The 14,106-nt window shown below is 38.0% G+C and overlaps 3 protein-coding genes across 3 annotated transcripts; 2 read left to right on the top strand and 1 right to left on the bottom strand.

Annotated features, from left to right (window-relative positions):
- The first annotated feature begins 307 nt into the window (after window positions 1–307).
- ddx41 (DEAD-box helicase 41) lies at window positions 308–4,402 on the top strand. The gene is made up of 17 exons (XM_072437861.1): window positions 308–472; window positions 1,153–1,251; window positions 1,322–1,472; window positions 1,547–1,621; window positions 1,787–1,847; window positions 1,924–2,060; window positions 2,139–2,211; window positions 2,311–2,464; window positions 2,552–2,688; window positions 2,775–2,937; window positions 3,064–3,195; window positions 3,274–3,345; window positions 3,423–3,519; window positions 3,602–3,751; window positions 3,824–3,895; window positions 3,982–4,092; window positions 4,174–4,402. Exons 1-17 carry the CDS (start codon window positions 446–448, stop codon window positions 4,308–4,310), a joined length of 1,848 nt encoding a protein of 615 aa, XP_072293962.1. The 5' UTR covers window positions 308–445; the 3' UTR covers window positions 4,311–4,402.
- Window positions 4,403–4,714: 312 nt separating this feature from the next.
- On the top strand, window positions 4,715–12,425 carry dok3 (docking protein 3). Its single transcript, XM_072433432.1, has 5 exons — window positions 4,715–4,793; window positions 6,790–7,098; window positions 7,301–7,391; window positions 8,186–8,373; window positions 11,622–12,425. The coding sequence occupies exons 1-5, from the start codon at window positions 4,737–4,739 to the stop codon at window positions 12,408–12,410; spliced, it is 1,434 nt and encodes a 477-aa protein (XP_072289533.1). The 5' UTR covers window positions 4,715–4,736; the 3' UTR covers window positions 12,411–12,425.
- A 224-nt stretch (window positions 12,426–12,649) lies between these two features.
- atoh1b (atonal bHLH transcription factor 1b) lies at window positions 12,650–13,658 on the bottom strand. Its single transcript, XM_072437849.1, has one exon. It carries the CDS (start codon window positions 13,621–13,623, stop codon window positions 12,949–12,951), a length of 675 nt encoding a protein of 224 aa, XP_072293950.1. The 5' UTR covers window positions 13,624–13,658; the 3' UTR covers window positions 12,650–12,948.
- Window positions 13,659–14,106: the final 448 nt, after the last annotated feature.

Genomic DNA, 14,106 nt, shown 5'->3' with positions numbered 1-14,106 from the left:
TCTGATAGTTTATTATGTATTTATTAACATTTGCACAGACATAAACTGATGTCTCACAGTTTGCTTATACAGCGTCTGTCGTAGAGGTTGGAGCTGGTAAAACCTCATCGCGTGTGCATATTTGATGGTCATCTTAGGTTAAATAACACCAGCTTTGCGTGATAAACTGAATTAATCTTTTTGATGTATTTGGAAAAACATGTATATTTACTAACGTATGTTTATTAACGTATGTGTCATGCGTTACAAACGTGCGAATACATTAGTAATTACACGCTCTAAACAGCAGGGGGCACTGTCGTTTTGCAAAAGTTTGATCCGTTTGACTTTCCGTAACACTCCTGCTTCCGCTTTTGTAAACAAGTGTACGATATCTCTACGTTAAATATTAAATAAGAGGCATTTACATGTTCTTATAGCACAGTATCATACCGAGTTAACAAAAATGGAGTCAGAAACTCGCCCTCAAAAGGTAAGACGAATAAACCCTCTTGTATGGTTGCTGTTTATTTGTTAAACGTTAGCTGTGTTTAGCATTAGCTACGTTTGCTTTTCCAGACATTTAATGGCGTAACCAAGCCAACAAATCCATAAATGTATACAATTTGCAGTGATGGCTGTATTGACTTGATATTTTAAATGTTTGGATACTGGTTTTAGCCATCGCTGCAGGGTGTCGGTTCAGGACAGATGTGATATATGTTCAGGCTAGTGAAGAGAATGAGGAGACACCGCGGTGGGTCAGGAGCTTTATTGAACCTCACAGGTGCACACACAGATTGCTTTCTGTCTCTGATTCTTCCCTGATCTGATTGATCGAATTGCTTAAATGAAGAATCGGCGGACTCGTTGTTGATGCTGATGCTGCTGCTTTCAATTGCGGTTTGCAGCCAACTCAAAGGGTGCATTTACCGCTACCTACTGTAGTTGTACGTCTTCGCAGTATTTGTTTTACGCTAAACTGTAAAATAAAAACAATGAAGGAGAGAGGGAAAAAGCTGCATATATGTTCTAATCTTCTGAGCACATAAGATCAAAGCGGAAAGGGTCGTCACAAAACACTCTAACATAAAGGGCTGGAGCGCTCTCTACAGGACATTCCACAAACTACGATCATAAACGTCTGTTTATTTTCAACACTTGTTTTCACAGCGACCCTTTGGAGAAGATGAGAAGACGATGGGCTCAGAAGGATCAGAGAATGATGACTACGTACCATATGTCCCTGTCAAAATCAGAAAGCAACAAATGGTGTGTTAATTGAACTTACTTGATAGATTGTATGACTGTATCATAATAATCCATATTCATACGGTTTCAGTTCCATAAGTTGCAGCGTATTAGAGGAAAGGCAGTGGACGAGGATCAGAAAGAGAGTGGAGGGGAACAAAAAGATGATGAGGAAGGTCTTGGTCCACGCTCAAATGTCAGTCTTCTCGACCAGCACCAAGTCCTCAAGGAAAAGGCTGAAGGTGCTCACTAAACTTTTACCAAAACGTCACTTTGTCCATACAGTATCTAACATTTGTTCATGTTATTTCTACAGCGCGTAAGGAGTCTGCCAAAGAGAAACAACTCAAAGAAGAAGAAAAGATTCTTGAAAGTGTAGCAGAGGGCAGAGGTATTTCGCCTCAAATACTAATTTTTTTAGTGTGGCCTTGTGTATGAATTGTACTCTACAAATAAAGTTTCCCTTCTTAATGGCTAAATAGAAATACTGTTGTTATACTATAACAATGTTATGTTGGAAAGCAATTTAAATTCAGTGTTATCTCTCTTTTTCTAGCTTTAATGTCGGTGAAAGAAATGGCTAAAGGAATCATATACGATGACCCTATTAAAACCAAGTATGAACAGTGATAAACATAGTTTGTTCTTTCATTATTACTGTGTTGTCTTAACTTTACCTCATCATCTTTACAGTTGGGTTGCACCACGTTACATCGTAAACATGCCAGAAACAAGACATGAGCGAGTTAGAAGAAAGTTTCACATTTTAGTTGACGGCGATGGCATTCCACCTCCAATCAAAAGTTTCAGAGAAATGAAATTTCCATCAGGTATATTTGACTTGCATTTTCTCTGAAAACAAAAATAAAACAAACCTATTTGCCTAACTCTCTTGTTTTTGTTTGCAGCAATACTAAAAGGCTTGAAAAAGAAAGGCATTATCCATCCAACACCCATCCAAATCCAAGGAATTCCTACAGTGTAAGTGGATGCATTACATTTTTTATGATGGACAACATTGTGACCTTCACTGTTGATATGAATAATTGACCTGTTGAATGTCTTGCTGTTCTGCTTTAGTCTTTCTGGCCGTGACATGATTGGCATTGCTTTTACTGGTTCTGGAAAGACATTGGTCTTCACTCTGCCGATTATCATGTTTTCCCTGGAGCAGGAGAAACGACTTCCTTTCTTTAAGCGTGAAGGACCTTATGGCCTCATCATCTGTCCATCAGTGAGACAAATCCACTACAGTAATTCCAACATCAGTGTTTTCCACACATAACACAATATCCAACTTGACTTCTTCCCTTTATTTCAGAGAGAGTTGGCTAGACAAACACATGGCATCATTGAATATTACTGCAAGCTGTTGGAAGAGGAAGGAGCTTCTCCGATGCGCACTGCCCTCTGCATTGGTGGGATGTCTGTGAAGGAACAGATGGAAGTAATAAAACAGTAAGTCATCATGCACTTACAAATGTTTGCATGAAAAAACAAGATTTTTTATTTTTTTTAAACAACCTGCTTCTTTGTAAATACAGAGGTGTCCATATGATGGTGGCAACTCCTGGCAGACTCATGGACTTACTGCAGAAGAAGATGGTCAGTCTGGATATATGTCGCTATCTGTCTCTGGACGAGGCTGATCGAATGATCGACATGGGCTTCGAGGAGGACATTCGTACAATTTTCTCCTATTTCAAGGTGAGTGTGTGAATGTGTTATTCACTTATGCTATGTAAGTGAATGAATTTAAAAAGGGTTAAATGTAAATGTGTTTTATAATGCTACGGCTTGGAATTCCCTAATTTTAATTATAATTTTTTACAGGGACAAAGACAAACTCTCCTATTTAGTGCTACTATGCCAAAGAAGATCCAAAACTTTGCCAAGAGTGCACTTGTCAAGCCAATAACCATTAATGTGGGCCGGGCAGGTGCCGCCAGCTTAGACGTCATTCAGGTACAGCCTTATCTGCCTTACTGCACATCTATCAATTCTTTGTGTTTCTCTCTATAATGTGATATTATGTGTTTCCAGGAAGTGGAATATGTCAAAGAGGAGGCTAAGATGGTGTACTTACTGGAGTGTCTACAGAAAACCCCACCACCTGTATGTAGTGTTATAGTGTTATGCCACTCGTACATAATGAACTGTGTAACTACATCATGTTCTCTTTATGTTCACAGGTTCTGATATTTGCAGAGAAGAAGGCTGATGTTGATGCCATCCATGAGTACCTTTTGCTGAAAGGTGTCGAAGCTGTGGCCATTCATGGAGGCAAAGGTAAACTCCTGCTTTATATTGAATTTTAGGAGCCTGTTTCTTGTGACACTAAATCACATGTAAATACTTTATTTTGTTGCAGACCAGGAGGAAAGAACTAAAGCCATAGAAGCATTTAAAGAAGGGAAAAAAGACGTGTTGGTAGCTACAGACGTTGCCTCCAAGGGTTTAGATTTCCCTGCTATACAACATGTAGTAAACTATGACATGCCTGAGGAAATTGAAAACTATGGTAAATAGTTTTGCAGCATGACCTGTAGATTTGGTTATTTCAGTAGTTATTTAATCCACCTTTTTTAACCAGTCCACAGAATTGGAAGAACGGGTCGATCAGGACAAACTGGTGTCGCGACAACATTTATCAATAAAGGCTGCGGTAAGTAAATCACTCCATAATATATGTTTGATATTAGAATTATTCCGTCTGTACATTTAGTTAATTTAATGTAACGTGCCTCACAGATGAGTCTGTGCTGATGGACCTGAAAGCGCTGCTGGTTGAAGCCAAACAGAAGGTTCCTCCGGTCCTCCAGGTGCTGCAGACGGGTGACGAAACTATGCTGGACATTGGAGGTACACGACTGTCTATGTGTCTGTCTTCGTTAGTTTGGAAATGTTCTTTGCTTTTTTACAAAGTCTTTTGTGTGTTTTCAGGCGAAAGGGGCTGTACATTCTGTGGTGGTTTGGGCCATCGCATCACAGACTGTCCCAAACTGGAGGCTATGCAGACAAAGCAGGTCACCAACATCGGCCGCAAGGATTACTTGGCTCACAGCTCAATGGACTTTTAGAGAACTTTTAAAAGCGTTCTCTCATAAAAGGAACTGAAAATGAAAATGCTTCTAAAAATAATGTAGAGTTAAATGTTAAATACTGAACAAAGGTTTTGTATTTTTTTTTTCTACCTAACAAACTGCATTTATTTGATAGAAATGATACCTTGTTTGTTGTAAATAAAGGATTTTTGGAGATTGTTTTTCATCTTAATAGGTGTGGTGTGGGTTGTGGTTTTAAAGGAAGTTGCAAAAAAATAATGTAGAAGGAAGTTTGGAGTAGAATTCTGTCTCATTTTCGGCACTTGGCAGCTGCAAATACCCTTTAACAAGTTTCACTTGTTGACGTAAAGGAAACTCTGACAAAGCTGTGCGAACTAAATATAATTTTAGACTTGCCACAACCACTTCTCTGTTGAGCGTCAACAGTGAGAGTCGACAGATATGGATGCCAGCTTCAAAGAGGGGCTGCTCTACCTGCAGGCGATCAAGTTTGGTATAGTAAGTCTCAAGTATACTTTCAGTGTTCAGTTTATGGAAATTATTATTCTGATAGCAGTAATAACAGCACTATGGTTTTCACTTTTTTCCATTTAATGGACGGCTGTATATATACTTTTTATTCTACTATCATAGTAAGCAAACGAAACATACAGTCATGTTGTGCAAGAGAGGGGAAAAGTAAGATTTGTGCTGAATTGGCTGTGGCTTAGGCAGTTTTGCACTTGACTTCTATTGATTTTCAGGCAAACTTCCATTCTCACAAATTTACAAACTAAATGGTGAAATAAAACTTTAAAAAAACGATTTAAGTTTCCTGAATATCATAATTCCTTATTCAAGATTTGTTTGTCTCATTGGTGAAGAGCTATTGCTGACTGTTGAACAAATTTAACTCCATTTGGGAGCCCAAAATATGCCCCCAGATCAAATCAGTCAGTTTTATAAATATTGGGAGCATGAATTTAGTGACAAATTAGTGTCTAATCGATTACCACACCTGTTTTGCTGTATGAGCTCCCTTGCATTTGCATTTAATTTGATAATAATTTCATAATTCACATTTCTACAAAAAACCCTTTGTGTTTCTTAGCTATGAAATCTTTTCTAATCAGCCGAGGACTAAAAACTGAAAATCTAAAAACATCTACAGTTGCAACAGGGTCTGGATAGTAGAATGAGATAAAACATTTGAAGACCAGTATGTCTCTTCTGGCTGTGACTTACCTAAAACGCTTGAGCCCAAGTTAAAACTGAAGCTGTTTCTGAACACAGTACAAACAATTGGGTTTTGTGCTCTGATGTCAAGTTTACTCCAACTATAAGTAGAAACAAGCTCTGCACAGAGGAGTGACGCTGGTGTCTGAAGGTCTGATTGACACTAATTTGAGCATTTTTGAGTTTTGATTTTTCATTTTAAAAAGCTGAAGATAAATTCACAAAAAATCGTTTTAGGGACTTTTGATAAAGCAGAAAGGTCCAGAATCCATATCAAAGACCTATTGCTTTTTTATTTTATTTTAGGGTTGTTGTTGTTGTTGTTGTTGTTGTTGTTTTTTTTTTTTTTTATTGCTGACCCTGATGCTTCCCAGAATTATTGATTTGACTTTGAAATAAACTTCATTTTTAATTGCAACATATTATATATGTCATATATTAAGCAGCTTGAGAGTTCCTTTTATCAGATGGTGGACAAACTGGAATAAATATATTAATATTCCAACAACGCCCTATAAGCGTAAGGGGTTAAGATAAAAAAAAAAAAAAAAAAAAAAAGAAACATTATCACACAAATAATGTAAAACATGTTAATAAAATACATACAAGTTTGATTCATGGCTATTTAGACATTCAAATAAAAAGGTTTTGACTAGAGATTTAAAATGAGACTTATTTTGAGCATTCTGTACATGACTAGGTAATTGATTCCAGGCTTTTATTCCAGTATATAAAAAAGTGGATTTTCCAAACGATTTTACATGTGGAATCTGAAGAGATGATGTGCTGGAATGTGTGTTGATGTTGTGCTGGCTACGTGTACAGTGAATAATATTTGATAAATAATTTGGAGCCTCACCAGTAAGAATGTTGTGAAAAAGATTTAATTTTAGTTGTTGTACACGTAGTTCAACCGGTAACATAACCATCTCAAATTCCGAAGCACCAATATGAGTTCTGGCAGGTACATTTAAAATAAACCAAATTATTTTGTTTTGTGTACATTGTAACCTAGATTTGTATTTCTTTATTAATCCTAAGTACCATGATGCACTGGCATAGTCAAAATGACATTGAATTAAGGCCGACACTAACATCTTTTTAGTCTCTAAGTTGACATTACGAGTCTGCCTATAGAGAAATTTTTACTTTGCATTGGAATTACTAATTATTTTATCTGCATTGCCTTCTCCAGTAATTCTCTCTCAAAAGTAATGTCTTCTGTATATGTGTAAATTATTGCTAGAAAGTGTAACAATTCCTTTATTCTATTCAACAGAAAACTTGGCGTAAAATATGGATGGCCCTCTACAAGTCAAGCTCCTCGGGGGTTGGGCGGCTGGAGCTGCACACTGTGGTGGACGGCAACACTGCAGCCATGTATGAACAGAAGAAAACAGTGAGACCCAAATCACAAGCCAGAAAGGTGGTGCGCCTAAGCGACTGTCTCAGCGTCACCTCAGCTTCCAAAGAGTCTTGTCCAACAGATTGTGAAGCGTTTTACTTGAACACCAAATCAGTGACTTACACACTGGCCTCTCCAACAACCCAGGACTGGATAAGTGCACTCTGTCTCCTCGCTTTCCAGGTAACGCATTTTCACCTTTATTCAGTGGAAAGCGAAAAATGAAGTGTACTTACAAACAGCAATATCCCAATGAGGAAGTTCATGCCGTTTCGTGTACTGACTGCCACTTCTCTAAATGTCTTATACTTCTCAGAGTCATAAAAGAGTGATAAGAGAGTGGTGTACACTCCAGGTTATGTTGACAAAGTCACTGTGTTCACAGAAGGATCCTGAAGATGCAGTCAAAGGGGCTTTCGATAGAGGAAATGGCCTTATTATGGAGGACAACGACCTGTATTCTTCGTGGGAAAGTGGTAGTGTACTTTAAAAAACAAACAAGATTTTTATTTTTTTATTTTTTTGCTTTCAACATTCAATTCAAGCATGAAACTATATTGTGACTGACTCATTGTTACTAGTATTTCTAGTATTTTTTTTATAAACATTATGGCCCTTTTTATACTAGTGCAGTGGTTCCCAAAGCTAGGGGTCTTTTATTGATTTATTTGTATTTTTTTTTTGGTTAGTTTGCTCTCTCATTTATTGCAAGCTGTAACCTGGGAAGAACAACATTGTCCAATCTGCATTTACAATTTTAAGATTATTTAATTGAATCTTAAATTATAAATCTTAAATCCATAGATTTAAATGGGACGGTGTATGACCGTCTGTTTTCTAAAATGCTTTCTTCTCACACAAAGATCAGTGCTTGATGGCACTTTAAGACTTTATAATCTAGTATTTAACAAGATTTTGACAGATTGTTCATATCTAGTTTAAAACCAGATTTATTTTATTGCACAAAATTAGGCAAATTAAATTATTTTGAGTGAGATCAAGTTTACTCAAATAAGATGTTAAATTCCTCTCTGTAAATTTCTTTCCATCTAATAAGTCACTTGTTTCTGTCTTGTTTTTTTACATTTATTTTAGTAAATTATAGAAGAAGTTTCAAATTGATTCATCTAAATTCGAGATTATTTTCAATTCACGTGTCTAACCTTAAATGTTTTGCCACTTGACTTTATTACTACTCTCCATAGAATATGTCGCTTGTTTATTTTGGGAATACATTAAATAGTGGACTTCAACACTATTATATTTTCAGATACAACGCAACCACCAAATGTCCACCCAGTGACTGTTCGCACGACAGAAGCATCTCAGAGGTGTAACTTAACTGGGGACTATCTGATGTCACTTGAGGACGATGCTCTGCTGCTGCTCCACTCCAACACCGGTGATGTCATCTACCGCTGGCCCTACAACATGCTCCGCAAATTTGGCCAAGTTGAGGTAAAATTTGAGAAATAACATCCCATGCTTAACAATGGGACGTCTAACAGGTGAATTGATCCCACCATTTCAATATGATTACTCCTGTTTTTAGTTGCAAGTGAATGTTTTGTCCTGTGTTACACTAAAGAGTGACCCTGTAATGTTACACTAAAGATAGACCCTTTAAAACACTATGTCATCAGAATTTTCAACATTCAAAAAATCTCTCCTTTTCTCTCTTTGTTTTTCTTTTTTACCGTATGTTATAAAACACATACTTTGAAGATGTACAACTACAGTAGGTGGCACTAAATGCACTTTTTCAGTTGGCTGCCAACCGCCATTAAAAGTATCACAACAACAACAACAACAACAACAACAACAACAACAACAATGTTAAACATTCTGGAATGAAGACGACTGGAGGCAAAATGAAAAAGACAATAGTTAGAAGCAAACTGTTGGGGCACCACCATAAGATGTAATCCTCCGGTTGTATTAGTTAACGTAGAGCTCCCAACCTCGAGAGAATATATGTTCTACACAGACTAAAAAGCCGTTTTCAGTCCGCCCAGAGAATCAGAGCATTGTTGACTTGTTGGTCACGTAAACATTTGACATTTTACACAAATCAATCTACTTTATAGCATATTTTAGCAACAAAACCTTTCCCTTGTTCTCCACCTAAGGGAACGGAGTTTCCACTCGATTGGAAGCACCAATACAATGGAAGTGCTGATCCGTGGCAAAAAGAGGCAAAAGTGGGTGGGGCAGAATAAGGCCCCTGTAATACAAATTCAATTGTTTACTGACATCAGAGCTAAATGCTAGGATATTATAGGTGTATTGGGTCCAATTAAAATCAAAGGTGCTAATAAATAAATAAATAATAAAAAATAGATTATATACCTACAAGAACCCCATTTAAATTACTTAAAACATCAAAAATTATTATGTTATAACTGACTTTACAATTCCTCACATAGGGGGAAACATCAAGCAGAAAAACCTTTGAGCAGAGTTTAGATCACAAAGATACAGATGGTAGATTTATACTGGTCAAATTAACTCTTAATGGAAGTGTGTTTACTTTGATAAATGTAGTACCGGTTTATGCTCCCCCAGGAAGCACCCTCTCTTTCTATACTTTGATCAAATCAGTCGATCTCAAGGTAGGGCAAGGCAAATCTGATTAAAAACTCTACAACTATCAAAAGAGAAAGAGGTTGGGGCTTGCCTTGTCTGAAAAAATGACTTCAACTCAAATCAGAGCGTTGCTGTACTAATGTGAGATAAGAGATAATGAAGCTCAATGGAGAAAATCTTTTGGGATCTGCAAGTAAAGCAGATCCCACGTTTGAGCCATTTGGAGGAAGTTAAGAATCTCTGGGTAAAATCTGTGCTTACAACATGGAAGGAGCTAATCAAAATCTAAACTGGTTGGCTTCGGACCAAGGTTTTGTACCGAACATTACTGACCTTGGATTCAAGGTCTGGATTACAAAAGGTATAAATGTTTTTCACCAGATTGTGAAAGATAATCATGAAAAGCTTTATTATGTTGAAAGAATTCTTTGGCTTGGAGAAACAGGATTTTTATACCGGTCGATATTGAGAAATAAGGAGTTATTATAAGCAGGAATATAAACATTTATATTTATAATACATTTATAAGCTTTGATCAAAAATCTGTCAATGGGGCAATGATTGTTATTACTTAACTTAATTGATTGTTATTACTTAACTTAATTGTTATTACTTAACAATCATTGCCCCATTGACAGATTTTTGATCAAAGCTTATAAATCAGAACTTTCAATGGGAATAATATCTAAATTGTATCAATGCATTGCTAATCTGGACGGCTACTCTCCTAAATACACTAAAAACAAATATGAGAGAGAAGGTAGCCTAGTTTTGACGGCTGAAGAGTGGGAACATGTGTGTGAATCTCAGTGGAGGTCCACAAAATCACATGTCTGGAGGGAAAATGTGTCACATTTATTCAAAACACCATGTCAAGGTGCCCATTATTCACAAGGAAATACTATCTGTGACCACTATTGCATGTTTTGAGACTATCCTGTTGCTCAGAGATATTGGATTTAAATCAACAATGCATTGAAGACTGTTTTTAACATTGTCATCCCACTCAGTTTTATAACTATGTACTTTGTCTCAAAACTCATACCAATGACACGATAAGTGGCACCTTTGGATTATACTTTTGTGGCAGGGAAAAGGTCTTCACAAAGAAATGGCTGACTCAAACCTCCCCAATGATCAAGGATTGGACTGACATAAGGAGAATCAGACAAATGGAATAAAATGACATTCAGACAAAATTTGTCTATGGATATATTTGATAAGTTTTGGACTAAATGGGACTTTGATGTAGGACTTGTTATGCCATATTTATTTATTTTATTTTTTTTGTCACATTGTGCCATTATTATTATTATTTATTATGATACCACACTGGTCGTGTTAAAAAAAAAAAAAAAAAAAAATAACATTATATTAAACTTTGCTTTTGCCTCCATTACGAGATTAAGAATGTTTTGTTTCATAGGTTTCAGGCAAATGATTCCGTCCTGATTTGAAGGGTTTTCTGAGGACCTTTCCTCATTCATAAAATATATTCATTTGATTTGAACTGCGCTATTGCTTTAACAACAAGCTTTAGACAAGTAAAGCTGAGTCCTTCTGTCTATGTCATTAATAAGCGACATTATATCAAAATACAGGAACAATTTACACATTTAAACATTAATTTAACAAAACAGGTAATTATTATTACCTGTCAAATCATAGCTATTGAATAATTCATATGAATTTTGACCCTTGTTTACAATATGGTTGCTAGGTAACAGTTTATACAACTGCTGCTCATGTTCAACCAGGAAGTGACATTATAAACTTAAAAACAACTGTCAAATAATAAAAATAGGCAAAGTTTCTAGTACAATCTTAAATCTGATCATAATAATCCTTATGTTTTAGGGAAATTTGTAGTCTAACATGTCATATGCACTTCAAGGTTTCCTGTCCTGCTTTGGTCAATACCCGTGAAGAGGGGTCCAAATAAGTAACAACAGCATCTAGCATTAGGTTACCCAAATATAGGTAGTGCAGATTGACTTTTATTGACTTGCTAAAAAGGCTTATACTCATTTTGATATGAAGGTGTCAGAATGCATTGTTTACCATATTGGATTTCCATATAACTTTAGTTCACTTACTTATTCATTCGTTTTGTTTTCCAGGGAGGATTCAGCATCGAAGCCGGTCGACGCTGTGAGTCAGGAGCAGGAAAGTTTGTCTTCTTATCCAAACAAGCGCAGCACATCTTTCAAATAATATACCAGCAGTGCAACGAAAAGACATCAACTTCACAGCAGCATAATAATCAAGCACCATTTGACCAATCTACTGTCTATTCCTCCATCACAACTGACCTATCGAGCCTCCAAGAGTTACTTTCTGCTCACACCAATGACAAATCCCTCCAATATTGCCATCTAACTGACTATTTCAGCCAGTTATCTGTGGACAAAGCTCATTGCAGTCACAGTGGGGAAGCGGCGGTACAGGGAGGTGAGGACGAGGATGACCCTGGCTTTTCCCCGGAGGCTGAAGGCTTAAATGATACCATGGAGGAGAGTATTTATTACAACCTGCCAAGATCTGTGCCAGGCCAAATGAAAGACCAGTTCAAAGACAATTCAGGAGGCTTGTATTCAGTTCAGGACAAAACATCTTTATGTCAATCTATGGTGACCACAACAGTGCAACCTGCTAACTGCCCTGTTCCGAAACCCCGGAACCAACAACAGCAAGCAAGGAGTGATTCTGTGCCTCCCCTCTGTGGTACTCAAAAGCAAGTGATGGATAAGGTGGCAGAGGAGGAGGGTGGCGTGTCCACTTGCCAAATGACCCCCTCAGAGGCCACTGCTAGTTTTAAACATCGTCTAGCTGAAATAATTTCTAAAGACCTGGCAAAGTTCCAGGCACCAGTCCCCCCAGGAGCAGCCACTCCCACATATCCACTGTAGGCTATTATATAAACAGGGGGGCGAAGCTGCCAGTTTGTGTTGAAAATGCTCTTATCTGTCTTGCTATATGAAATTAATATTAGGCTGTATTTAATGCAAAAATAAAAAAACAAAAAAATCGCTAAAAATGAAACCTACCTACAAACCGAGATCAGAAGGCCTATAGGCAAAAGCACGTTAGCAGGAATAGATTTTCTTCCAGTGTTGAAATTGTAAAAATATGACTGAGCACAAATTAATTGTTTCATATCTTTATTATAGAAAAAAGTAATAAAATAATAAAATAAACAATATAAATATATAGTTAATTATTTTGAGGCATGTCACTAATGACTATCATAGTGATGTTTCAAGCCCATAAAGTGCAAGAGAGGGCCTTGAGGTGTCGTTGGCCTCATAATGTCTGTTATAACAGCAAAGCAACGTCTTCTTAACTAAGACAGGAAATGATGCAGAAGTAGAGTTGCAGCATTTGTTTCCCTGACAGTCTCTCCAATAACACAGCGGCACAGACACAAGGAGCAGTGCAATGTGTTTGTTACTGTCTCCCGTTGTTTAGACTCTCCTCTAAATCGCTGAGGTGAGAGGACTCTCCATCACTGCTGTGCGCGGAGCTCGTGCCCGCCTCTGACTGCGTCCCGAGGATAATGAAGTGTCCCATAGATGAAGATGCGTCTCTCTGCTCCGGGCTCAGCGGGCTCAGCGGGCCTGTTTGTTGAAGTAGACTTCTGGGCGCTTTATCAACCGTGTTCCCGCAGTCCTGATGAACCACTCCCTCCAGCAAGTCGGACAGTTCTGTGATGTAAATCTGTGCCATTTGGAGCGTGTCATACTTGGACAGCTTCCTCTCGTTCTCCAGTGATGGTATGACACTCCGCAGCTCGTCAAAGGCTTTATTCAGGCCGTGCATCCTTCTGCGCTCACGCGCGTTGGCTGCGACGCGTCTGTGTCTTTGAGGGACAAAGTGAGTCGTCTTGGCCCCATCATCTGCTTTGTTCTGGTGTGTGATTCCAGTGGAGGGATCTGGACGTATTGGCACAAGTGAAAGGCCTGCAGTCTCACTGGAACCGTCTCTCCTTGATAACGCGTGCAGGGAATTTGAAGCAATCCAGGCTTTGGTGTTAATCTGCGCTTGGAGAGTCTGCGCCTGATGCAACAGACTGAACTCCTCAGGGTACTCTGTCCAGCTGAGGACTTCAGCTTTAGCAGCCATCACTGTGGTGGACAGGAGTTAAGAGAAAATGTCAAGAAAAACTATCCTTTTGCTGATGTGCTGGCACTGCACTGGCCATTTATACCCCAAGCCTCCCTCCCAGTGTCACCTTGATGTCACTCCCCTCTGCTCCCTTACAGCTTCACGAGGCAGCAGCCAATGGCACACCACCTCATGCCATATAACAATTAGACAGAGCCTCGCCTTTTCCACACATTGTGCTTTGTAATTCAATCACGACCTACTTATATGCTTTAACAGTTGCTCCCCATAAGTATGAATCATTCAAGAGCGTCACTCCAGAAAAGTGATCTGATGAACACAATACGACTTTTGCACTGAATAAATAATTAAAACAAACAGACCCGTGTTTAAGTTGAACCACTAAACAAACTCTCTAAATTTGCCCTTCTCTCTGGGATTATTTAAAGAAGAATAATAAAAGACAGGTGGAGAGCAAGACCAGGACACACCTTCCTAAAT

Source organism: Eucyclogobius newberryi, unplaced genomic scaffold (genome assembly GCF_026437365.1).
Source record: "Eucyclogobius newberryi isolate DKJ021-1_F unplaced genomic scaffold, fEucNew1.0.hap1 SCAF_11, whole genome shotgun sequence".
NCBI lineage: Eukaryota > Metazoa > Chordata > Actinopteri > Gobiiformes > Gobiidae > Eucyclogobius > Eucyclogobius newberryi.
This window is presented reverse-complemented; position numbering and strand designations above follow the sequence as displayed.

Excerpts from the sequence above, each read along its gene's own strand:
- atoh1b (XM_072437849.1), bottom strand. The coding sequence starts at position 13,623 with ATGGCTGCTAAAGCTGAAGTCCTCAGCTGGACAGAGTACCCTGAGGAG.
- ddx41 (XM_072437861.1), top strand. The coding sequence starts at position 446 with ATGGAGTCAGAAACTCGCCCTCAAAAG. Across the intron at positions 2,212-2,310 it reads ATCCAAGGAATTCCTACAGT|TCTTTCTGGCCGTGACATGA; the intron begins GTAAGTGGATGC and ends GTTCTGCTTTAG. Across the intron at positions 3,196-3,273 it reads CCAGCTTAGACGTCATTCAG|GAAGTGGAATATGTCAAAGA; the intron begins GTACAGCCTTAT and ends ATGTGTTTCCAG.
- dok3 (XM_072433432.1), top strand. The coding sequence starts at position 4,737 with ATGGATGCCAGCTTCAAAGAGGGGCTGCTCTACCTGCAGGCGATCAAG. Across the intron at positions 4,794-6,789 it reads AGGCGATCAAGTTTGGTATA|AAAACTTGGCGTAAAATATG; the intron begins GTAAGTCTCAAG and ends TCTATTCAACAG. Across the intron at positions 7,392-8,185 it reads GTATTCTTCGTGGGAAAGTG|ATACAACGCAACCACCAAAT; the intron begins GTAGTGTACTTT and ends TTATATTTTCAG.